Source organism: Garra rufa, chromosome 19 (assembly GCF_049309525.1).
Source record: "Garra rufa chromosome 19, GarRuf1.0, whole genome shotgun sequence".
In the NCBI taxonomy this organism is placed as follows: Eukaryota; Metazoa; Chordata; class Actinopteri; order Cypriniformes; family Cyprinidae; genus Garra; species Garra rufa.
The window spans coordinates 43,435,888-43,463,143 of record NC_133379.1 but is presented as its reverse complement, the minus strand read 5'-3'; the positions used below and the strand labels follow the sequence as shown (position 1 = coordinate 43,463,143).

At 37.7% G+C, this 27,256-nt stretch overlaps 2 protein-coding genes across 2 annotated transcripts in view; one reads left to right on the top strand and one right to left on the bottom strand.

The window, feature by feature from the left end:
* The window catches only part of LOC141292137 (uncharacterized), a 61,497-nt gene that overhangs the window by 15,989 nt on the left and 18,252 nt on the right, over positions 1–27,256 (bottom strand). The gene's annotated exons all lie outside the window — the stretch shown is intronic.
* On the top strand, positions 20,872–22,577 carry LOC141292186 (uncharacterized). Its single transcript, XM_073824139.1, has one exon. The coding sequence runs from the start codon at positions 21,065–21,067 to the stop codon at positions 21,944–21,946; it is 882 nt and encodes a 293-aa protein (XP_073680240.1). The 5' UTR covers positions 20,872–21,064; the 3' UTR covers positions 21,947–22,577.

The following is a 27,256-nucleotide window of genomic DNA, read 5'->3' as shown; positions in this document are numbered from 1 at the left end:
TAACGGCCATCTTGGCCGGAGACTCGGGATCGGCGGCCCTCTTGGCCGGGGATACAGGATCAACGGCCATCCTGGCCGGGAACTCGGGAAGCGTGGCAGTGTCCTGACTGGGCTCGGGAAGTGTGGCAGTGTGTTCGGCCAGCTCTGGAATGACTGGGGTGGTTTTACATGGATCAGGATTGATAGCAAAGGGCTTGACCGGTTCTGGAACGACTGGGATGGACTTGGCAGACTCCGGCATGACTTGAGCAGGCTCGGGAGACTCAGAGACTAAGGCAGTTTTCTGGGCTGCCCTCTTCCTTCTCTGCTTACACTTTGGAGCCGACACTGGAGCGGACTCAGGGGCTGGAGCCGACACTGGAGCGGACTCAGGGGCTGGAGCCGACACTGGAGCGGACTCAGGGGCTGGAGCCGACACTGGAGCGGACTCAGGGGCTGGAGCCGACACTGGAGCGGACTCAGGGGCTGGAGCCGACACTGGAGCGGACTCAGGGGCTGGAGCCGACACTGGAGCGGACTCAGGGGCTGGAGCCGACACTGGAGCGGACTCAGGGGCTGGAGCCGACACTGGAGCGGACTCAGGGGCTGGAGCCGACACTGGAGCGGACTCAGGGGCTGGAGCCGACACTGGAGCGGACTCAGGGGCTGGAGCCGACACTGGAGCGGACTCAGGGGCTGGAGCCGATTCTCTGGCAGACGCAGCAGATCGAGCCGCCCTCTTCCTACGATCCCTCCGTATTCTTGTGGGAGTCAGAAGATGATTGTGGACTTGACTCGGAGGGGAAAGAAGGGCAGGCTGGTCATTGCGAACATCCTCTTGAGGAGTATGGTTCTGCCAGTGCTGGCGGTGGTACAGATACCTTGAGAACCCCCAGAAGTCCAGAATTTGAAGATGCTCCATCTCCCATAGTGGTAAGGGGTCGTCTAAGGTGAGGTTGAAGGTTCCCTTCAGGGCTGCATCATCATAGTCAAGACCCCTTGCCATGGACCAGAAAAACTGGGCATAAGACCGTGGATCCTGGCCCTGCTGACGAAGCACAGACACCGCCCGCCGAAGTGCCAGTCTCTCCTCTTCAGTGGCTGGTGGCACAAACTTAATGCTCATTCTGCTGGGTCCTCGAGTGGCTGGTTTGTTCTGTCAAGATTTGGTAAGTGAGGACCCAAACGCAGAATGAACAGTTTGACAGTTTATTGACTGGACAGGGCAAACAAGAGGAAAGGCAGACAGTCGCACACACGGGCCTGGGAACACACGACTAGGGAAGACAGGCAGGATGTGGATGGAGAGGCAGGTGCAACCCCGAAGAGAGTCCGGGCCGCTGGGAGCAGCAACCAAGGGGAACTCAGGAGGCCGGGCAGGAACAGACAAACACACAAAAGACAAGACGACAAAGACAGGCACACAAAAGAAAAGTTTCAAAAACTAAGACGGGGAAGAGCTAGGTAAAACAATAAGGTAAACGGACTAGAAAAATCAAAACAACAACAAAAGGGAAAAAATAGAATTAAAACAAAAGACCAGAAGAACTAGGTAAAACAAAATAAAGATATCAAAAAGACTAGAGAAAACAAATCAAAAAGAAGAAGTAAATAAATGTAAACTAGAATTAAAACAAAAGACCAGAAGAACTAGGTAAAACAAAAAAATAAAGATATCAAAAAGACTAGAGAAAACAAATCAAAAAGAAGAAGTAAATAAATGTAAACTAGAATTAAAACAAAAGACCAGAAGAACTAGGTAAAACAAAATAAAGATATCAAAAAGACTAGAGAAAACAAATCAAAAAGAAGAAGTAAATAAATGAAAACTAGAATTTAAACAAAAGACCGGAAGAGCTAGGTAAAACAAAAACAAAAATAAAGATTAACAAAAACACTAGAACGGGAAAGGCAAAAACTAGGGCTCAGAAGAAAAAACTAAAACTAGACTAAAGGGGAATAAACTCTGACAGTTATCTAGAAGGGACTGAAAAATCTTAATGGTTTAAACATACAAACTCACAAAACAAACCAGCAAAGACAAGAGGGAAAGAGCACAATATAAAGGGAGGAAATGACATGAGGATCAGGTGAGTACAATTAGACAAACGAGAAAAACAGGTGACGACACTCAAACAAACGAGGACTAAACAAGAGGGCGTGGAAAAGGGAAACAAGGAGGTGGGGCAACAGGAGCACATGGCAGACATAAACAAAGACACAGCCATGTGCTGACACACAATACAAACAAGGAAACATTAAACAAAGACAAGACAGACAGGGCTGTCAAGGCAGGATCATGACAATGAAGTAAATAAATTGATGACCACGCTTCAAGTGCATCAGAGTAGAGCAGTAGGGCATATTTATAAAGAAGGTGCTGTATTTCACCATAAAATAAATAAACCTTTTCTTAAAGCTAAAATCATGATTTTATGTGTATATTCCCAAATATACTTTCATAGTTTTTTTTTTTATCATACTTATTTTTTATATAAAAACAACTTTAAATTACATTCATCAATTTAATGTGATGAATACCACAGATATGCTTATTTATGTTAGAACTGATGAAATTGTAGAGAATATTGCTTGTAAATAAATTACTTGAACAACAAATTATTATTTTTTTCTTACATAAAACTTGAGACTTTTTTCTACAAATGAATGATTGATTTAGCTGTCTAAAGGACAAGTGCATATCAAGGCTTACTCTAATCTATATAAACTATAATGTAAGTGTATTTTTTATTATAGCAGTAAATGTGAATCAATTGTAAGCTGATTTATGCAGTCCTAATTATTAGCTTAAATAAGTAAATGTCTGTTCCTCTTCCCAGTTAAAATGTAGGCTGGTTTCTATTATTTCTTTTTTGATAGAAGATACAGCTGTCATAAAACCACAGGCTCAATCTGGTTAAAACGTTTCAACCAGATTGAGCCTGTGTCTCTTTCGTTTTTTGGAGACATTATTGGTAAGATGAAACCATCTTCTCACTGTATGGACATTGTCCCTTCACACTTTTTAAAGTGTTTTTGAAACCATTGGACCCAATATTTAGAGAATTATAAATAGCAGTCTCACCTCAGGATTTGTACCACATAATTTGAAACATGCAATAGTGGAACCATTGATTAAAAAGGCAAATTTGGACCAATATCAAAACTGCCATTTCTTCCCAAAGTGTTAGAAAAGGTTGTTTTAATACAACTGCTGTCTTTTTTAGATTTACATGGCGTTCAGGAAGTGCTCCAGTCATGTTTTAAATCCCATCATAGCACTGAAACGGTGCTTGTAAAAGATTTTAATGACCTGTTATTAGCTAATGACTTTGCTAATTATGCTTTCCTCTTGCTTTTAGATCTTACAGCGGTACATGTAAAAAATGTGGGTGTTATTATGGAGTGAAAACTGGAAAAAAAGGTTAATTCGGTAATTAAAGCTAGTTGTTTCCAGTTGAGGCAATTATCCAAAGTGAAGTCTTTTCTATCTTTTAGTAACTTAGAAAGAGTTATACATATTTTTAGGTATTAACCAGGCTTCTCTCATACATTTGGAGTTGGTACAGAATGCTGCTGCTTGTATGTTGCTTCCTGTTCATTTTAGAATGGATTTTAATGGATTTTGTTTTTAGTGTTCAAATCACTAAATGGACTAGCATATTCTGACGGCTATACACTCCAACAAGAACATTTAGATCCACTGAGCCTTTACTTTTGGTTGTTCCTGCCATAAGGTTAAAAACCAGGGGACCTAGTCTTAAAACTCATCTTTACTTGTTGGCTTTCAACACAGTATGAGAGTTTAGTTTTTATTATTGTGTTGGACTGCATGTAAATGTAACCCCTCACACCCAAGTCCTACCGCACCCGCTCCAAGCAGGTCTCGAACCCGGGTCTCCAGCACGTGAGGCGGATGCACTAACAAGAGGCTAAACGCTACAACCTCTTGAGTCTGTCGCTATACATAAACAGACTTTTTTAAAGAGTTTTTTATGCTTTTAATGACACAGAATAGCAGAGAACTGACACAAAATCATTGGGTGAAGGGAAGGGGGCGGGAGCAGCAAAACATTTCGAAACTGGAATCGAACTTGGGGCGCTTTGAGCAGAGTTACGCTATATATTGACGCACTAACTGCTGGGCTATTGGTGCTGACGTAAAAGTTTTTGTTTTTTCTATTCATGATAGAATAATCATGGCTGATAGCGAGATACGGAAACGTAAAACAAAACCAAACTGGACGCAAGAACAGCGGTTACTTCTTGCCCATCGTATGAAAATTTGGAGCTGGGATAACCTCCAAGACTAAAAAAAAAAAAGTTGTGTAGGAATATGCGTGCATATACAGGAAGAGTGTTTCTAAATAGTTTAAGTTCCGAGGCAGATCGCCAGCAACAGCAATATTAGGAAGGTTAGGATTTGATCTTGTGATTTAAGCCTGATTTAGACTGATTTATACTCGACGCGTTCTTCTGCACCGCAAGCCTGTGCTGCCTGCGCACGTACATCACCAAATTCTGGCCCCTGTTCCTAAAAGATCTTAAGGATAAAAGTAGCCTATCTCATAACTTAGCGATTTAAGAGAAAATCTTAAAAGTAATGTTTAAAACAATCCTAAATTTAGGACTCCTAATTTTTGCTCTAAGAGTATTTGACAAAGCGTTTTAGCACTAAAACTAGCTCCTAAATCTGCAAAATGTTAGGAGCAGTGGAGAGGACTCCTAAATCACTAAGATCAAGTCCTAAAACTATCCTATAATGGCTGTTGCTGGCTGTCTCCCTCGGAACATTTTAGAAGCATTGGATGATAATGAGCTTTTCAGAAGATGTGGTCTTAAGGTATTATGACTATTGCAGAATTGCAACAAATAGAAACAACCCAATTACGCCACAGATCAAGGTTCTGACAATACTCGAATGGCAGCTCCTTATGAATGCAATAAATATTTTAATGAGGCAAAGGATTTCAATCTGCAATAGCATGACAAGGTTATATGAAAACATTATCGGCAACTTGAAAGTAATGTCCGTTTAGCTGTAGCTGTTGTTTATCACTTAAATCTCTGCCTTAATTTGCCTGACTTTGCAAAGAATACCAGCACTTTTCACAGTCATCTTTGCTTCTGGACAAAAGTGGGAAAGCTGCATTTATTTGCACACATATATTTTTCCACACATCTTTTTTAGTTTTTGAGGTTATCCCAACTCCAAATTGTCCCTTATATCATTGTTTTCATGAACAAATTGCACACCGCCACACGAAATGGGTGATTTCACAAACCCAAGCGACGCGTATAAATCAGTCTTTACGTTGCACAGATTTAGGAGCTAGTTTTAGTGCTAAAATGCTTTGTGAAATACTCTTAGAGCAAAAATTTAGGAGTCCTAAATTTAGGACTGACACGCCCATTATTTTTAAGATTTTCGCCTAAATCATCAAGTTAGGAGCTACTTTTAGCCTTAAGATGTTTTTTTGTAAATACGGGCCCTGGACTCAAAACATTATAGCGACTGTATTTAGGACAATTACATCTTAAGTAAACTTTCTGTATTTGACGATTCAAGTGAGGTGCAGATTTCTTTCACTACATATATTCGGCAAGACATAAATATAACGTTACCGCCTAGCCGCAGCTAACAGTATTAGCTTATACGAACAAAACACAGTAACACACACTGGTAGGATACTAAGATATGTAACGTAGACTAACTATGTACACTTTTCGTCTTTTATCGCACGCCAATGACGACTCCTCCGTTGTTGAAAGCCTGACAAGCATGTTTGTGTGAACATTCTCTGGGAGAATACTATTACACAGTAACACGTTGACTGATGTCTTTTGGACCAATAGTTTTTGAGAAAAGTGGGGAAAAGCACCTCCTCCGCACGTGTACGGAAGATGATAAGCATTAACCATGTTCCGTACAGGCTTACAATGGTGTTCCGTACAGAGGGTGTATCTTGAAAAAATGGACATTCAACAGATCAACAGTGTGCCATTTATTTGTTTTTACTGAAGAAAACAACATTTAAATTAATAAGGAAGGTGAGTACCCTTTTATTTGTTTAAAAGTCAAGTTATTTGCTACTTAAATAAGCTCGAGGACCACGCGAGCTAGGCCTGATCGTGTCGCAATATTATGGCATAAATGAACAGGATACAGGTGTGTGCGTGTGTGTGTGTGTGTGTGTGTGTTTGTGTGTTTACAACTATGAACATTTAACACCAAACTGACAATAGTATAACTGCAAATAACATTCATTTTCAGTGTGCACTATGTACGTGTGTGTGTGTGTGTGTGTGTGTGTGTGTGTGTGTGTGTGTGTGTGTGTGTGTGTGTGTGTGTGTGTGTGTGTGTGTATGGGTTTCGTGGGCAGAGCAGTTCTGAATTGATACACATGTATGTAGTTTTGACCTATTTGGTAATTTGGTTATCATGTGTCTATTCAGAGTCTCCAAGTTGCCTTTTTGAAAGGATGCCCTGCTGAAAAAAACAGCATATGCTGGTTAGGTAGGTTTTGGTGCTGGTATGCTGATTTTAGCTGGTTTATGCTGGTCCTTTGCTGGTTTATGCTGGTCCTTTGCTGGTTTATGCTGGTCCTTAGCTGGTTAATGCTGGTCCTTTGCTGGTTTATGCGGGTCATGTTGCTGGTCAAGGACCAGCATTAACCAGCAAAGGACCAGCATAAACCAGCTAAAAGCTTTCAAAACATTTAACTTCACTAAAATCATAACACTAATACAACATGACATATATATTTTTTCCTGATAGATGTACTTCTAGTTAAAGTTTTTAATAAACTGTTTATTGTGTCTTGTATTTATTACCTAAACTTTTCACTTTTAATAAAAGAAGATATTGAGTGAACTGAATATGTTGGCATATTTTTGGCAAGGTATATCAACTTAAAACAAAGTGTTATAAATGTACATTAAAAAAGAGAATAATATTAATAGATTTACAATGTTAGTAACTTTAGAAAAGCATCATAATATGGGTACGAAATTCTATTCTATATACAACAGCAGTGCACGAATGGGACTTTTATTTTGCTCCGGTGATATGACGTCATAAAGATGTGCCGCGCTCCTCATCTGTTGTGAATCACCTGAAGAAAGGTTTGTGCTTTTAAAGTTTTTAAACCAATGGATATTGTTGCATCAATTAAGGCGTTTTTACAAGCTATGTAAAATAAATCATCCTTATTAAATATAACGTTGTAATGCTTTAGTGTAACTTAAGACGTTAGCCTTTAGTAACAGAGAATGTGCGTCTCATTTCTCTCTCTATACCATGAATCAATCGTGTGATGATAAGAAGTGATGAGAGAATCTGAGAATCCGATTCATTTGAATCAAATCATTTGTGAATGATTCAGTGATTCGATTCAGCGGCACGCGGACTACAAACGACAACAACAAACACAAACGAGTGAATCACAACCGACAATGATTTCATGAGAGTGTAATATATTAGATATGATGTACAAATAATTGAATACCAAATATAAATAAAAATAGCCTATGTAAGTATGAACAATCTGTGTAATTTGTATATATTTTGTAAATGTTATATATAAGTCTATTAACTCTGACTGTATTACCAGTACACTGACTAGTGAACTAGGGGCTGATTGAGACGCATCCAGAGATTGAGTTTGCATTGATTTTTCTTTCTATTAATTATTGTCATCTTAAACAGGACAGAGTGTACAAACACAGAAAAACTCCTGGAGAATCAACAGAGATCCAAGTGACACACTATTATAAAGATGACGTTTATTAAAGAGGAGAGTGAAGACATGAAGATTGAAGAAACATTGAAACATGAAGATACTGAGGAACTAAGAAAGACGGAGTTTATTAAAGAGGAGAGTGAAGACGTGAAGATTGAAGAAACATTCAGAGTCAAACATGAAGATACTGAGGAACAAACAGGTTGGTTTTTATTCTCAAAGATGAATGCACTACAGAAATGTCACGAGTGTAGAAATGTTAAGACATTTGACAGAAGTGTTGAGATCACATGACAAATATTAACGCTGCCTTCAATATCCTGCTTTCACTGCATTTCTTATTATAACATCATGCATTTAAGTTGTAACAATAATATGGAATAAGCCTAAAAAACTGTATATTTTACTGTAACATTAAACCCAATATCTTCTTCTAGTATTAAAACCATTGATTTCTAGCACTTTGGCTACTTATTCAAAAGTATCTAAGAAAATTATTTATGTTAAAGTCATTTGCACAAACCTTGATATGTAAGTAATCACATTTGGCTACTGCATGCTGACTACATTTGGTCATTTAAAGTATTTGGTAAGCAAATAAAACAGACAGTGGACACTAAAGCTGCATCTAACTTAATCCGGATACAAATGAAAAGTTGTTTTTGTTTAAAAAATTTTCTCCATCCACACTAACGTTTTCAAGTATTTTCCAAAAGTTTCTCATCCACACTTGAACGTAAGAAAGTGTTAAATTTGCCTCATAAAAGCTCACTAAAACTATACAAATGCAACGGATTATACTTTTTCATGCAATTTCCTCTAGTAAGATAATTTCATTTGCAGAAATATATATATATATATATATATATATATATATATTAGGGCTGTAATGATACTCCAAAACCACGATTCGGTTCGTATCACGATTTTTTTTTTTGTGGGGGGTGGGAGAAAAAAACGTTTTTTTTTTTTTTAAAACAATATTTTTTATTATATAACATTTGAAAATCTTTATAAACTGAACACCAAAGAACAAGATTAACAATGCAAATTATTAACAATACAAATAGCCATATGTCAAATAAATAGCCAAAGCTATAACACTTCTGCTTTCTTTGTAACAAAATACTGTTGAAATACAAACAGAACTAAACTCGATTGTGGAGATGATTCGAGCATGTTGAAAATTCTTCTTCAATCAAGTTCTCTTACATTTACAGTTATTATTAGTAAATTAAATGGCTACTGTTTCACACTGAGGTAACTGAGGCTTACTGCCTGTGCTGCAAACCACAAATCAAGTAAACATTAAACAAATAAACAACTTATTTCTCTTACGAAAACCAAACTCGTTTGATTTAAGGGAGTTGAAAATTCTTCTTCAGAAACACCATCATGTCAACATTGTCTGGTGAGAGGCTTGCTCTCTGTGGTGTGTCAATGTCACCTGCAGTAGAAAATACTCTCTCACTGGGGACAGATGTGGCTGGGATTCCAAGGTAACTTTTAGCCAACTTGTCTAAATGGGGGAACTGGTTCTGGTTGTCCTTCCACCACGCAAGTGGATTTGAGTCCACTGAGAGGCAGAGATGCTCACATGTCTCTGAACTAGAGTCCAAGTCAAGTCTCAAGTCTCTGAGCCAGAGTCCAAGTCAAGTCTCTTTATTATATTAAGTCTCTGGTTATAATAAGTGTTGCATCACGCACGGCGACCCATCCAACACTGCAAAGCTATATATAAGGAATTCAAAGCATGTAATATGTTATTATTACTCCTTTATCTATTAGCATACAGTATCTGCTTTGATTTTGGTATACAAAAAGTATAAACAGGCTATTTCAACATGACAAAAACACCAAAAATGCTTTACTTTAAGTTAATATCTGTATTTTGCCTTGTAGCATGAACACAGTACAGTACAGATCAAAAATTAAGAAAGCACCATTTAGTGTGTTTTTAAGCTGTTTAGTTTATGAGGACACAGAGGTCCCCATAAGCCATGTTTACGTTGTAATAGCCTACCCTTTCACTGTTAAGGCTGGACCAGAATATTTGATTATTCGAATAATCATTCGGTGGGTTGACATTCGATTTTAAAATTTAAGATTTGAATATTCTTTTTTTTTCATACACCTTTCATTCCCCCGCAAAACGGTTCTCATTCGCGCTTAAATATGAATGAAGAAGATCAGACTGCTGCGCCACTAACAGACAGCAAAAATAAAAGAGATTGAGCAATATTTGGGAGACAGTAGCCTACTATAGTACAGTCAGGCCCACTTACATGGTGGAAGCAAAACAAAGGCTGTGACTGTCCCAATACCGCGCCACTTAAAGTGCCTTCAACGCAGCTGTTAGTTCCACGTTCAAATGCACTAAAGCTGACCGCAAATAATTACCATGAATGTGTCTGGGGAAAAGTAAGGAGATATTCGAATTATTTATTAATAAACTATTTGTCGCAAAGGTGAAGTTGATGATTCTGACTCGTCATCTGCGCGAGGTCCTGTAAAGCCAGCTTCAGCTTTCACTCTTGGCGCAAACGATTGGATATGCGCCTAATAGCACACATTTATCTAGTTTAAACTATAAAACTAATATTGTGATATGCTTTAAGTTTTTAATATCTATCGAAATCGTGATGACTTAAGAGAGCTAAATTGATCTGGGCTGCGTTTCCCAAAAGCATCGTAAGCCTAAGAAGTTCGTCAAAACGATCGTACGACTGATCTTAATATTACGGTCTGTTTCCCAAAAACATCGTAACTTAAGTAGCACTTGAAAATCTTCGTAGATCTACGAGTGGTCTGGAGTAATCGTAAAGCCTTACGGTGTGTTCACACGGGGCGCAAGCGTCAACGCTTCCCATTGACTTTGAATGGGTGACGTCAAGCTTTGCCGAAAGGAATTGTGGATCCGTCGGCGGCGCTTCACTCGCGTTGCTCGCGGCAGAAGTTGAGAAATTTTCAACTTTTGCCGCGAGCAACGCCAGTGAAGCGCCGCGTCAGCCAATCAGATCGCTCTATGCAAATACAGTGGCCAGGCGGCAGCCAATCATGTTCATCCTGTTCAAGAGCAGCATTTCATTGGCTGACGCTGCTATGACCATAAACGTCAGCCACGCCTTCCGTTAAGCGTTGACGCTTACGCCCCGTGTGAACACACCGTTAAGTGCATCGTAAGAAGACAGAGTTATGAGGACACCTGCTGGACATCCGGTAAATTGCACCTAAAATGTACTTCTCTTCAAAGTAGTTTTTCATTTTATTGGTATGAATATATTTATTCATTTCTATTTTCTACTCATTACACAATTCAATATAGAAATACAATTACATAATAAATGTTAGGATGAAAAAAATGTTTTAATTAAAATTACAAACTTAAAACTTAAAGTTTTTCAGGCTGTGATAGTATTCACATGTCACACACTGATTGTCATCTATTTCACTAATTGCAGAAGGCCCCACTTGAAGAAATTGCATTAATTACCTCTTCCCTGAATTTATTCTCTTGTTAGGTTGATAATGGTCAAAGGTTGTCCTTTTATAAATGTATATGGAGAGTGCTGATAAAGAATTTGCACATTAAACATTTTTCTGCACCTATATGGATAGGCTAATAGATAGGCCCTAATACTAATATTGCCACACACACCCTCAAGACTCAAGCTGTAGTAAAATATATATCCCTCTTTTCACAGACAAGGCTTAAGCCTATAGTCCAGACTAAAATGCAAGTCTGAGCTTATTTAACTGAAGGACACTTGCACTGACTGATCCTAAAATATATAAATCCCTTTGTTTTGTCTCAAGATGGACACCAGTGATGTTTTTTTCCTAAGGCACATTTATATATATATATATAAAAAAAATACTTAAATCTAATTGAACTAGATTTCAAGATGGTAAGTGTCTGTCAATAGGAGGTAAACCTAGGAGGTTTTTGTAGCTCCACCTCCTCTAAAATAATATTAATTTCCTTATTGAAAAATGTTTTTTGGTTTCAGCCATTTTGCTAGTGTCTCCACCCCTAGGTATGTGCTTATTTAAATTTTTGTCCTAATTAAAGATAATTAGGCTAAACTTTTCAATGAATGAATGTAAGAGCTTATTTATTTATTTATTTACTTATTTGTTTATTTTGATGTTAGATAAGCAATTGTTGATAAAGAAATTGATACATAATTCTACTTAAATAATTAAGGTTTCATATAAATATCGAAAATGATGCTGATGTCATTTCCGGCAAGGACTGTTAGAATTTGCTTTATGCAAGATTAGAGCAAGACAGTGTTTTTACAGTACGACATTTCCAGTTAATTTATGTTTTTATACTTGCTCAAAAAATAAATCCCAGGACTTTTTATGTTATTCGAGTTGAATATACATTCACACAAGTAGAAGAAGAATCGGAAATAAAAAATTAGATGGATTGCTATAACAGCATGTGACATTTCAGCACTTGACCAACGGATAGCGACTCCTAATGCCGAGTTCAGACTGCACGATTTTCAAAGCAATCGCGTCACAGATGTTTTCACACTGCATGACTATCTGGGGTAGCATTCCGTCGCTGCTGTGTTCACGCTGCACGATGGATCGGCGACAGGGGGTTTCACACTGCATGACTTCACAATAGGAAGAATCGCCGACAACTTTGTCCCGGTCCGCAAACTACGTCTCACAACCAAACACACGCGAGAAGTGACATGGAAACAACGCGAGGTCAGGCATGCAAGTTCTCACGTGAGACTGGTATTATTATAAAAAATGGTAGCCCGCAAGAAGCTTGTCATACAAATTGCATGTGCACTCATTTGCAGCGAAAAGAAAAAAAGCCGAAACTATTCTTGTTGATACTGTGGTCTATACCTTCGTAACTCCTCCTCCAACTTCCCGCTGGCCTGGATGTTGCTGTCTCATTGGCTGTAGGTAATCGCCGATGTGATTTTCAGTCAGATCACCTTTCACACGGCATGATTTTGAATCGCCAACAGGTCCAGATATTTAGAACGTTCGCAAAATGACTCGTAGAAAATGCTCTTAAGCACTAAGGTGTAGAGAATTGTGGTTAGCTCAAAGAATTTAAGATGATCAATATATGTGTGTATATGCATGAGACTGTTTCTCTCATCACATATACACTGCAAAACTCCACCAGGTCTTATGACCAATGAATAGGATGAAATGAGTTATTTAAAACATACATTTCAGTCAGGGAAAGTAGTTTAACTCACAGGAAATCGTGTATAATAATCGTCATTAAATATACGCAATTTCCAGTTTCTGATCAGTTACAGTAATAATGATATCGACTGGTTTCTTTGTCCAGCAAATTGTTCAGTGATACCCATTACTCTGACGTTGGCCCGTCGTCACGGCAACGTGTTTTACTAACCAGAACGGAGTTAAAACAATTGAACAGAATAGGGCTTAAGGTAGCAATATGAGATCGAAACAGTTTAAGTGACTTTGTAATGTAAGCATTCAGCACAGAGAATCATTATATGTGAATATATGGTTGTTTATTAAACTATTCTACTTACAAACGATCGCACATAGACAAACGTACATAAAACACAAATAGACAGAGAACGCGTGAGAGAGAGAGAGTAAGAGAGAGAAAGAGAGAGAGAGAGAGAGAGAGAGAGAGAGAGAGTAAGAGAGAGAGAGACAGAAAGTGAGTTTGCAAGGGACAGGAATGAAAACAGTTCTGAACAACCTGAAATCGTTTCTTTCATAAAACGCCTAAAACGCAGCTATCTACGTTTGTAGAAAGGACGGGTACTTGCAAGCTCTTGTTGTTGTGCATTGGTTCCGTATGTGTTCAGTTCAGAAGGTCCTTTCCAGTTCCTTGAGAGTATTGCAGGCCTCATCATCTCCTCCGCTAGGTGAGACCCCCCCCCCCCCCCCATGGATCTGGGGGGAGGTGCGGGTGACGTGTCTTTGTGTCTAGAAGGCAAGAGAATGAGAGAGAGATGAGGGAAGGTTTATAAACCTGTAGGTCGTTCACGCCCACAGTTGGACCTTGTCCAATCCGGTTGATATGAGTTTTGGAGGGAAGATTGAAAGTCTTTGTCTCTCAAAATGTTATTTCGCCTGTGGAAGCTGATTGGTTGTTTGGCCACAAAACTTTCAAAAGTTCAATAATACATATAAAGCAAGGAGTTATTAAGATGCCACAAACATTAACATTTAGGGAATAATAAATGCTGCTCATAGACACCAAACATGATCTATGTATCTTCTCGTTTGACTGAGTGATTATAAATGTGAGAGTCTTAGCATGCACAATAATTCACCTATTGCGGATTAATGTTTGAGGCCGACATACATAACAGAAACAACAATATAAGAAAAGGTAACACATTGATATGTGTACATTTCTATATAACTGTATGTGGGACTGCATGTCTGAATAAGGAAAGTCTATCTTTCCCTGCATTCCTGTAGGAGTCTTATCTTGATGGTGGGGGGATGAGTGGGATAGTGACCAGAGGTCTGGCTCATAGCACATAGGTGTTAATCATGGGGGAGAAGTCATTTAAGGAATATAACTAGTTATTTCATGTCTGATGGGCTCCAGGCACTACAAAGATCAATCGTTATCGGGAAACACAGCCCTGTCTGTCGCTGGCCGCTTGGTGGTTAGCCTACTTTAAAAAAAAAAAAAAAACTTGAATTTCACAAACAAAACGTGTTCCAAATATATTTCTAAATTTACTTCATAAACTAAATAAACGAAAATAAATGTAATCACGTTGCTATTAAAAACAGCAGCTGTGTAATGGGAAAGAAAAATAAAAAAGTTCCAGTCGGACTCGGGCCAGTATTCTGATGAGCTGTCAGACAAGGTCCGGGCGAGGTTTAAGGAATTTTTGCAACGAATGTTTATTTAATAGCCTATTTAACATTCTTATTTAGGCTACTTTATTTTAAATGTATTATTAATTTTAGCATTTTGTAGGCTGCTTGTTCACTGACGGAAGTGCTCAAATAGGCTAAACACGCATGTTTGTTAATGTTTACAAACGATTATTGTTTCAAAATAATATATATTGTAGCCTACATAGGCCTATATACACAAACGTTATCTATAAATAATTTAGGTATTAATATTATTATTATGCATCTTCTGTTTGGACCGTTTTGTTTGAAGTTTTAAATCCAAATGTTGAATGGCAATGCAGTCGACGTGTGTTTGTTGTCCTCTCATGTGTGGCAGCTGCGCCTAAAAACAAAAACAAAAAACAAACGGAGGCAGGGGAATAACGTCGAGCTCATTAGTTATTTCCTAAAAAATAAACATTGTTCATGAGTCCAGCAGCTCGAGTCCGAGTCGAGTCTGAAGTCTTTCGAGGACGAGTCTCAAGTCAAGTCTCAAGTCACTGTGTGTGCGACTTAAGTCGCACTCGAGTCCGAGTCTCAAACTCGAGTCCCCCATCTCTGCTGAGAGGCTCTGCACTGCTCTGTAATGCTGCACCTCCTCATCCACCACTTCAGACAAAGACTTGGATGATGATGCCTGTTCAATTGGAAAGATGTCTCCAAACAGTTCAGCCATTGGTGCTCTTTCGGCTGGAGGAGGACAGTCACTGCTGCTGGAGGCTATCTCTGATTGCTCCTCTGTCTCATCCCTGAAAGTTTGGGCCTGTAAGACCAAATCCATAATATAATTGCAGCATAATGTTAGATACAATATGAAATCTAGGATGAATGAAGCTAATTTAATAAAGTTAAGAACTATTATTATCTGACTATATTTAAATACTGACTTTAAATAAATAGGCCTAACTGATTTACACAGCACTTTATTTAGTAAAGTTTTTATATTTTTTTAATTGGCAAGATCATTGAAATAGTTGGAATCTGCTCAGTGCTCATGAGGGTTGTCACAGTTTTCAAAGGTTTAAGAACCTGGACCATGTCCTCAGCTATTTTCACATCATCATCAGACAGAGTGACGATGTCTTTAATGTTCTTCTTGACACTCTTGTCTGTTAATGCAGAGAAAACAGCAGCCTGCTGCTCAAGGTAGCGCTCGAGCATGTCGTGGCTAGAGTTCCACCTAGTAGCCACATCCTGGACCAGCTTGTGTAAGGGCAGCTGTAGCATCACCTGTTTCTCCTTCAACACAGCTGCAGCTGTTGTGCTGCGGTGAAAAAACGTGACAACTTTCCTCACTCTGGCGAGGAGTCGGGACATCTGGTGAACGACCATCCCTCTCTGCGCAGCCAGATTAACAGTGTGAGCAAAGCATCGTATATGCGGTGAAAATCCGGCCGCTTCGACAGCATTGGCAATGTTTCTGGCGCTGTCTGTTGTCACGGGAACGGAGATGTTTGATCTGCTGATCTTCCAATCTATCACAGCCTCTTTAAGTATTCCCGATAAATGGTCGCTTGTATGGCTCTCATACACCGGGCGTGTTTGGAGGACGTGGTTTGCTATTTGCCAATTGCCCGTAATATAGTGTGCGGTTATGGTCACGTAGCTGTCTGTGGCACGGGACGTCCATCCATCTGTGGTGATGGGAAAGCACGACTTCGCGCTCGCGCGGCAGTACCAGAGAGTCTCATAAGCTATAAATAAGGTTTTTCCAAGAAGTCGCTAGATTTGTCGCTAGGCGCTTTAAAAAAAAAAAAAGTCGCTAAGGGGGTCTGAAAAGTCGCTAAATATTAATGGGTACCAAAGACGTCACTTCCGCTATGCTTGCCGCCATATTTGGCTGTATCTGAAATCGCCCCCTATACCCTCAAATAGGGCACTATTTGAGGGGACAGCCATTTTAAGTGGTGTTCGAAACCATAGTGGACATTCCCGAGTGCACTCATTCAATCCCACAATGCACCGCAAAAACGAGTGTACAACTGATGTACGCTCAACGCGCTCAACAGCTAGAGATAACCCATAATGCACTGTGAGAGTCGCACGCTGACTGAATTCCCGCGTCTCGCCAGACGATGGCGCCCGCAGCTGAATCATCATCCATGTGTTCATTTTACAACGCGCTGGTCCACTGCGTAATACAGCATACAACACAGGTACAAATTCGTTGTAAATTGATTATTAAATTGTTTAACCAGTGTTTATACACAAATTCCCTAACATAGTTCAAGATAAATCCTTTAATCTTACTACTAGAACTGTCCGTTTTAAATGATTGTTAAACAGTTAGCAATACTATGCAAAAGTGGCAGTCCTTCCGGTGCACTTAGTGTCCGAATTCACTCACTCGTTTTCATTCACTCCTTCAAGTGAACTGTACGAGTGGACTAATGTAGGGAATAGTGAATAGGGTATAGGGGGCGATTTCGGATACAGCCTTTGTGTCCGATATGACAACAGACACAGCGCATCTAAATGAGATTTAATAATAAATTGAAATAAGAAATTACTTTTTACTACTACTTACCACACTGTGTATTTGACTTGATTGTATGTTTGGGACAAAAAGTGTAAATATTGTGAACGTAGTCGCTCGATGAAGGCTTTAAGACCTTGAAGAATCCTGGTCACTACTACTTCACAGGGAACGGGGCTCGTGCTGACGGCACTAATTCCCTTTTACAGTCCACGCTTAGATTTCGGCAAATTAGTTTTTTTTTTTATCAATGTAAACAGAAACCATGCACAGACAAATCCAAATTACACCCTGTGGCTCGTGACGATACATTGATGTCCTAAGACACGAGTCGTTTACACGCCACAGATCGCTTACGGCGTTTGCGTATACTACACCAGAGCGCGTTCACATGTGACGAGCCAGATGATGAACTCCTGCTCAGGACAGATGGACGTGGCTGTGTATCAAAAGTAAAAAATTATATAAATACTGTTCAGTTTTCCACGCGTAATTCATGGAACCAGGAATTCATGTCTGACAGAACTTATGGTCGCAGGTCAGTCATCAAAAATTTCAATCTTGACAATATGGGACCTTTAAGTGAATTGAGAGTAACTAGACTGACATTGGAAACAAATGTAATCTGCTGCCGCTAGGGGTGCGTCTAGATTCTATAGGCTACATATATGGTCCATCTATATATAATGTAAAATATATTGAATGTCATTCAAAAATCTGATTTGGTCTATTGTTAATCAACCTCTCTATAAACCTATGCATGAGCTTGCTTAACTCATAGAAAAAAAATACTTTGTTTCAATAAAAAATACATGCAATACTGTAATACAGTTTTGTTTGCATATCAATGTATTTCAATATATGAATCAATATATAGCAATAGGTTGTCCGTCCATATATTGCTATATATTTTCAAATATATGAGGAAGTTTCTGATATATTGAAATATATTTTCTAATGTATTGCAATATAAATTGTAGTATATTGCAATATATTTTTGTTGCGTAAGGGATCACACGCTTAAAAGCTATAACCGCAAATAAATAAAAATTACAATACACTAAAACAGTTTTATGATACAACATACTATACATTTTTTTATAATGCACTATGAATTCATTATAGTGCCTTAAGCATACCCTTATAATGCATTATAAATATGGGCTTCAAAGAAAGTGTTACTGAATTCTTTTATGAACAGATCAAACACGGCTGATGCAGAAACAGTAGTGTTAGCTAAAGTCATGTCCAATGCTATTACATCATTAGTTTCAGGGTTTGGACATTTTGGGAGAAAAATTCAAGAACTTTTCAACGAAATTGAAATTTTGCATGCCTCCTGACTCAAGTTTAGTGCTTTGCTGTCAAATGTGTCTTACCAAGAAATAAACGTAATATTTTTTAGTAACTGCGCTTAAACATTCAAAACAATAGTAATCTTATGGTTGACTTGTTATTCACTTTTTAGCATCAAATGATGATGTCTTTATGCAGTTTGAGTTTTAAAAACATGTTATTTTCCACTAGGCATGGGCCGGTATAAGATTCTGACGGTATGATAACCTTGGATAAAAATATCACGGTTTCACGGTTTCACGGTATTGTAATTACTGCTCTACAATGTTATATTTAAATGTCTGGGTAAAAAAAAAAAAAAAAAACATTTTTTTTTTTTTTTTTAACTGAACACAGTATATTTTATTTTAGGAAACATATAGAACATTTTTTAACATGGAACATCAGGCAAAATAATTAAAATCAATAATTGAAACTTCTTAATTAAATTTAATTTCAGTCACTTCACTTCAAAAACAAATCCTTCTAAATGGAAAAAATGCAATCACTAATCAATGCAAAAATATGACCAAGTTCCAAAAATAAAAAAATACTCAAAGACACAGGAGAGCCAGCGAGTGTTTTCTTTTTTCTTTTCTTTTTTAATGCTGTGATTTTGAAAAGATGTTAAAGGTACACTGTGTAATATTTAAGATGATCTCTAGACAGAGGTGCAATAACTGTTTTCAGGGGTGCATAAAGACCTTAATGAACCATTATGTTTTTATTAACTTAGAATTATCAGCTTGCGAAAAAAAAAACACTGACACAATGATGAACAAGTAACAGTAATATTCACAATAATATATCTTTATTGAATGATTAAGTAAGTGTAATTCCTTAAATTACGTTTAAAAAGAAATCTCACTATTCGTTGCTGTCAAAAACGGCGTGATTTTAATCCTGTATTGGCTTCCGTAGTTCTGTAAAGGGAGGGGTTAGCGGTGGACTGTTGCAATTCACAACTTCGCCACTAGATGCCGCAACAATCTACACACTGCACCTTTAACGTAGCAGAAGACTTAAAAGCAAAGACGTGATTTCACTTTAACTTAATTGTTGTACTAATGTTCAATCACAGAAACGTAACGTTAGTACATATAGTCTGCTATTCCCCACTCTGTGTTGTGGGGGTTCACCTCCTTCGGCCATCCTGAGCTTTTATTACCCGAGTCTCACTGACTATGGACCACGTTCACAATCACAGACACGCGCCAGCCAGCAGTAACCGCTGGGGGAGGGGCTGCATTGTTTTCGCTGCAGGTACGCACACACACAGCCTAGTAGCGAGTCCTGCACTTTCACTTTGACGACAGAAAATGCACATATCATAGGAACGGTATAACTTTTTTTGTTTGCGGTTTTGAAACCGTGACTTTTTCAAACCGCGGTAAACCTTGAAACCGGTTATCATCCCATGCCTATTTTCCACATACTGTACATTATTGTTGCTACTCTCTGCCCTCCCTTTCTGAAAGGCTTTGATTTCCACAAAACTCACTGTTGATGGAAACCCAGGTGTTCTCTGATTGGTCAGCTATCCATGCTTTGGAATTGGCCGGATACCTCCAGCGTGTGTTGGAAATGTTACACCCCTAACCATGTTGTGATACCATTTCTTGGCGCATCGAGACAGAAATGATAAAACCCATTATAAACGAGGCATTTGTTGCATACGTGCAAACTCGTGTTTGAAAAGTAAGTACTGAATTCTTTAAATATGAAAACGTACTTGCAGGCCATCAGTCAGATGCACAGACTGTTCATGCAACATTGTGATTGGCCCACTTTATGGGCATAAGGAGCTCCAGGTGTGTGTTCCTGTTGTGTTTGCACTTCGATGGATTAAATGCAGAGCACAATTCACCATACTTAACTGTTTCTCTTTCAACTGGTGCAAAACTATTTCCTATTCCTAAAGTGTAATTATAATATTACTAAAGTTTTTTACAGAAAAAGTTTAGTGATTTATGAGTGAACATCCTGTGACAGTCAGTTTTGGGTTGTTTTCCATTTAAAAGATCAGTGGAAAATCCCATTAATAAACTGCCCCCTAAATAAAAACTCAGAAGTTTATTTTTTTTTATTTGATAGTTAAATGGGGAGTTTTTTCTCTTATTTTCCCTCATCTCTTTGAATTCAATTTGATGATTTTTATTCCCTAGGATACATAAAATAGTAGAGATCAGTCTATATAGATTTCCTAAACACTATCATTAGATTATCTGGATTTTTTTTTTTGTTAATTGTATAAAGGCCAACTTAAACACTGTAGGAAACCAGCCGACCAGGATCGGGTTTGGACACCCTGGTATAGGATCTAGCATACAAGCATTAGATATCTACATGTTATGATGCCAATTGCTTTGTGTCATTAAACTGGGGTTAACTTTTATTTCTTTGTTTTTCCACCGTAGACCTAACAGCGCTGAAAGAGGAGAGAGAAGAACTGAATGAAACCGAAGAGAAAGATCAGTTTGAGAATCTTCATGATTTTGTATCTGGAGATAAATCTGTTTGTTCCTTAGAGTCTGCAAATACTTCTAAACAAAAAAGAGCACAAAATACAGGAACTAGGAGTAATTTTACTTGCTTTCAGTGTGGACACAGTTTCACTCGAAAAGAACACCTTAACAGGCACATGAGAGTTCACACTGGAGAGAAGCCTTACACATGCAAACAGTGTGGAAAAAGTTTCAGTCAAAAAGGACACTTTAACATCCACATGAGAGTTCACAATGGAGAGAAGCCTTACACCTGGAGAAAATGTGGAAAAAGTTTCTGCAGAAAATTAAATCTTAAAAACCACGTGTGTATTCACACTTTGGAGAGCCTTTTTAACTGCCAACAGTGTGGAGAAAATTTCACTCGTAAAGAAAGCCTTAACAAACACATGAGAATTCACACTGGAGAGAAGCCTTACACGTGCGAACAGTGTGGAAAGAGTTTCGCTCATAAAGTAAACCTTAACACACACATGAGAATTCACACTGGAGAGAAGCCTTACACGTGCAAACAGTGTGGAAAGAGTTTCGCTCATAAAGAAAACCTTAACACACACATGAGAATTCACACTGGAGAGAAGCCTTACACGTGCAAACAGTGTGGAAAAAGTTTCACTCAAAAAGGATGCCTTAACAGACACATGAGAATTCACACTGGAGAGAAGCCTTCTACATGCAAACTGTGTGGAAAGAGTTTCACTCAAAAAGGATGCCTTAACAGACACATGAGAATACATACTGGAGTGAAACCTTACACATGCAAACAGTGTGGAAAAGGTTTCTGTGAAAAATCAAAACTTAAATACCACATGCGTATTCACACTTTGGAGAGCTTTTTTACCTGCCAACAGTGTGGAGAAAATTTCACTCGTAAAGAAAGCCTTAACAGACACATGAGAGTTCACACTGGAGAGAAGCCTTACACATGCAAACAGTGTGTAAAGAGTTTCGCTCGTAAAGCAAACCTTAACAGACACATGCGAATTCACACTGGAGAGAAGCCTTACACGTGTGACTAGTGTGGAAAGAGTTTCACTCAAAAAGTAAGCCTTGGCAAGCACATGGAGATTCATAATCAAAAGAAGCCTTATTAAGGGTTCCAAATGGAATCCTATACAGGGCTTCTACAATGAAATTCTAATTCACATTTTAAAGCAATGTGTTTTGTCCATGGTACACTTTACCGTGTCAACTTGAAATATGGACTATGGACAAATGGACTCTGTCTACAGTGTAAGAACTTCACATTTGAATGTCATGAATTGAAGAGAGATCTCACAGGAAGTGCACTGTTTTTTGGTTGAAGCATACAAAAGGACACTGTTAGCATTTTAACATCAGTGTGTATGGATTTAATTTGCACACATCAGTTACTTGCTCATTTCTAGTACCAACATTGGCGGTTTTGAGGAAGGCTTTAATAATCATATTTTGGAACCATTCTTAAAGGGCTGTATTAGGAATTGTCTTTTAGGATTGTCTTGTAGACCTTTTTTCTGAACGCGGAAGTCACGCCTGACTAAATTTTTAGCATTTTCTATGTCTCATGTCAAAGTAGCGTATAATCCGAGCTGTTAATCTAATGTTAAACCTAAAAAATGTTTTTAAAAAGCACATTGCTCCCTGGCACCATCACTTTGCAATGACCATCATTTGTCAGTGCCTCACTTTTAGGTTTAAACTTTATTGTAAAACAATCATTGTTGAATAAAAAAAAAAACTGTTACAAATTATTGTCCTATTTTTCTTACAAAAAAAAAAAACAAGAGTAATAATAATAGTCGGACATACGTACATAATGTGGCTGCATTCGAAAGCGCATACTGGATGAGTAGGTACTTAATTTCAATAAGTACTTGCTTAATGATCGCTAAAAGAGTACGTACTCTACAGCCAAATCTCGTTGAGTATGGATGTGATCTGCACGTCTTCCGCCATGTTGACGTTATCATGTGACCAACGACGTTATAACAAGTGCAACAACTTAACATATAGCGACAGGTTTAATTCATCTTTCTATAAATATTTTGATATTGATGAAATTTGTTCATTTTGTGATCATGTTGAAGAAACAGCTGTTCTTTTATTGTGATTGTAGTATAACATATATGTTTTGGGTTCATTTAGGTTTTTGTATTTTTTAATTCTAAAATAAATATTTTTTGTCAGGAAAACCCAAATTCTTTATTTTTTGAATATGTTTTTTTTTAATTTGTATTCAAAATTGTTTATCCATACGCAAAACTAGCCTAAATTCTTGTTGAATTTCTCTTTTCATCCCTGAGGCTTAACAAAAACAACAAATCCATTTTTTGATAAACTATAATGTTAATAATTTGATTCAGAGATATTTAATCATATTTCCGTGTATATAATCGCATTCTTTGATGTGAGCAAGCCTAATAGTTATGTTTTCAGGTTTTTTCATTATGATTGTTCATTGTTAAAGATAAATACCATCTTTCCCTGAACCTGTAATAATAAGTTATGTTTTATAATAATAAAAAGAAAATAGCACAACAGATGCTCAAATAACTCATAGCATTAGTAACACAATGACCCTACCTTGTACATCTTCCTCCATGTTTGCAATATCTGCACAAAGGAAACGTGGATCAGCTGCTCGAAGATCTTGTGTTTGGTGCATAACAAAATAATAAACGATTCTAGCATTAAAAAGTATAATAAATACAGATAAAATCATAATAAAATAATAATAATAATAGTAGTCAGTCCAGCCCATGGAATTTTCTTTTATAACCGACCTGGCCCCCCATTAAAGAAAAGAAAAATATGTGGCCCGCTCAGAAAAAAGTTTGGGGACCCCTGCTCTAGATGCTCTCGCTGGCTCTGGGCTCATTGATGATGAAGAGGCCACAGCAACATCTGGTCCAGATGAGGCAAAGGGCAGGTGGAGTGATGGAGGGTCTCATCGATGGCACTAGACTATTTATTTCCAGGACGCTGCTGTGGATTTCTCCTTTCTCACTGCACACACCAGTCTGCAGACATTTCAGATCATACAAAGATGCACAAATACAATACAAAAGCTGTCATTTTAACAGCACAATGTCATTAGATCTCTGTATTAGAAGTAACAAACAAAATGAACAATCTTTATATTAAGTTTCAGATTTTACTTTTTTTCCCGTAAATGCTGCTCAGCAATTCCAGCGTTACGGACGTGACATTCAAGGTCAAAACCTGAAATATAAATCCTCATAAATTTTATTCTTTACCAATATATTGAACCATCTCTTTATATTTTTGAAACCCCTTAAAATAGAGTCCAGACATCAGAAAAGTTTCAGTCTAAAACCCTGTTTTATATTTTAAATGAGGGAAATACACACACGTTACGGACGTGACAAAAAAAGACTCGAGTTTCTGGGAGACAACATATTTTGTAAAATTTCTGCGATTTACAGTGCACAAACCAGAAGTAACAATATCTGCCGAATTGACAAGGGTTGGCTATTTACAAAACCTAAAACATAAATTTTGTTTAAATTTTCGCTTTTATGTTTCAGAAGAAAAATCAGCGTTACGGACGTGACATCTCTCCGTTACGGACGTGACCGTTATGAAAGCGGAATTTATGCGACTATGGAAATGCGTATAGAATGCTTTAAAAACTTTAACTGAGACGTCTAATAGTAACTTATAGTAAGTAATAAACATTCGTTTAGGCCATTATTTAACTAATTAATGTATACAAAAATGAGACATTTTAATCTTTTTATTAATAAACTAATGTTTTCTTGTGAGCTGCCAGATGAAATTCACAGTGCTGACTCGCATCTCCACATGCCTGTACTGGATGTGGCTTTAGAGAGAAATAAAGCCTTCATATTACATAAACGGAGAGTGTTTAATTTCGTTTTTAATTGGTTCGTTTGAAAGTAGACATTTTAAGCTAGACATATCTCTTGTAGCCTATGTGAGACAGGCTGAGTTCTGGCTCTTTTTTGAGAAACGCTCCAGCCAGAGACAGACCGAGATGGCAGAAAGCGCATCCTGTCTGTCTTTATTTGTAAAAATAAAAATAAAAAATACAAATAATAAAATTAAAAGCTTACGTTATACCAGGTTCGAACTGAATGTTTCATTATCAGAAAAAAATGCTTTATCAGAAAAAAAGTGATCACGCATGCACCTCCCTGTCATGCATGCGCATTCGTTTTCAGCACAAACCCTTAAATATCAGTAATAAATGAGGTTAATGCTAGAGTTGGGATCCGCGTTAAAATAAATTGTCTACACCCGAGACAAATGCAGTTATAACCTGCAAATTGAAGGATGTATTTGACGTTTTAAAATGATCTAATTGACCGATGCCGTTCCAATTCGTTGATCATTAGTTGCTGTTAATCAAGATTACGCATATGTCGCAGCATAAACTTGTTTTAATAAATCGCTTATGCATTAAATAATAAAGATACAAAACAGGTTATTAAATATGCTGAATATATTTTGTACAAATATTTATAAAATGGGAAAGCCTAATCTTCATTTTGCATCTGCATAAAATAGTGAATTATTTTTAACATGCAATGATACAAAATAAAACCAAACAAGATTTGTAATGAAGAAAATAATATTTAGACAAATATGAGTGTTGAAACCCCACAGCACATCTCTTGCTCACTTAGCAGCATGCTCGCAGAACACGCAAAATCTTTCTCTATGCATGAATGCAGCGCAGATAGCGACACAAGTTATTTGAAATACATAAAATGTTTCAATAAGATAATACTGACAATGGAAATTATATGACATTTCAAATAGTTTTGACGATTTTTTCCCTTTAGTCCGCCTGTGCATTTCTGCACAGTAAATGCAGTCCATCTCCGCGCTGTTTTTAGTTGAGAACGCAATTTCTGAAATTTTAGAATGAATTAATTTCTAAAATGTTATGATAGAAAAAAACTCAAACAGGTCACAGTATAATAAAATACACAGGCTATTGATCATCAACTTGTGTGCAGGCCCGGTTCTGCGGGGGTGCTTGAGGGTGCGAAATCAAACGAAATCAATAGCACCCTCAGTTAAAGCTGTAATAATGTCATTTTATTGCAGATTTAGATAACAATCCAGTGAGTAATCATTAAAAAAAAATATTTTTCTGCTGTAAGCATTAAAACAATGCCCTACCATATTGTAACGCATCAAAGCAGTCAATTAGAGCGTTGCATTTCAGCCTCGGCCGACTAGCCCGACTTTTTTACACCTCTGGTTGCTGGGCTTCAGGCCAATTTTCACGTCAAAGTTCAGAGGCGGACGGGCACCGGTTTTATCTGTTTTAGGTTTCTCCTTATTTTAATATTTTAGACATCCATAAATTATGGTGAAGAAAAAAATGCCGCGTTGGTGGAAACAACAGGAGACTTCACTTTTGCTTTCACTTTCGAGGCCGGGCACGGACTGCAGCGCAGCTGGAACAGATCCGCGCTCAAGCACACAATATGCTGAAAATTGACACAAAGGTAAATAAATAACACTGAATGTGTCGGGCCGGAAAGAGTAAAGCTTATTTAAATTATATATTAATAAACTAGTGTATTCTGAGTCAGTGTAACAAAAATCCTTTTTGGACACGCCTTTAAAGAGAAATTTATCTTTTCGGATTACATAATGAGAGAGTTTTTGTTTTCTATTTGTTTTTTTTCGTTAAGAAATAATTTAAAACTATTTTATACGGTTTTTTTAAGTGCACACAAATAAAAGTACACCCTTTACAGTTCCGAATGATTTATTAACCTACTCTTACCTTTGTGAGCAAAATTGACAGATCATTTTAAATTGCTTCCACTGAAAAAAATGCACTGGTGCCCATGTCCTGCGTCTTCAGCTTCCACTCTCTGCACAAACTATTGGATATGCGCCTAATACCGCACATTTATCTCTAGGTTTAACGTTTAAACTAACATTGTTTTATACTTGAACTATTTCATATCTATTTTATGCAAATCGTGATGATTTGAGTAGGCAAACTGATCAAATTAACAGACTGCAGTCTACCGCTGGGCGCTGTTCCTTAAAAATAATAATAATAATAATAAAATAAAATAAAAACTTATATTTTACGAACAAAACTGCTCCAAACGTTTTTTTTCTAAATTAAGTTAATAAAAAAACGAAAGTATAATCAATTTGCCATTACATACAAAAATGAAGTATTTTGATTTTAAACTAGCAACGCGCGCCATCAGTGTCGCGCCCTAATGTCGACTATGATGGTATAATGTTAGAGCACCCTCATTAATTTAGGAAGCACCCTCAGTGATTTAGTTCTGGAACCGGGCCTGCTTGTGTGCCAGTATGCATAT

Bases quoted from the DNA above. Each gene is read 5' to 3' on its own strand.
- LOC141292186 (XM_073824139.1), top strand. From the start codon at position 21,065: ATGAGAGTTCACACTGGAGAGAAGCCTTACACATGCAAACAGTGTGGA.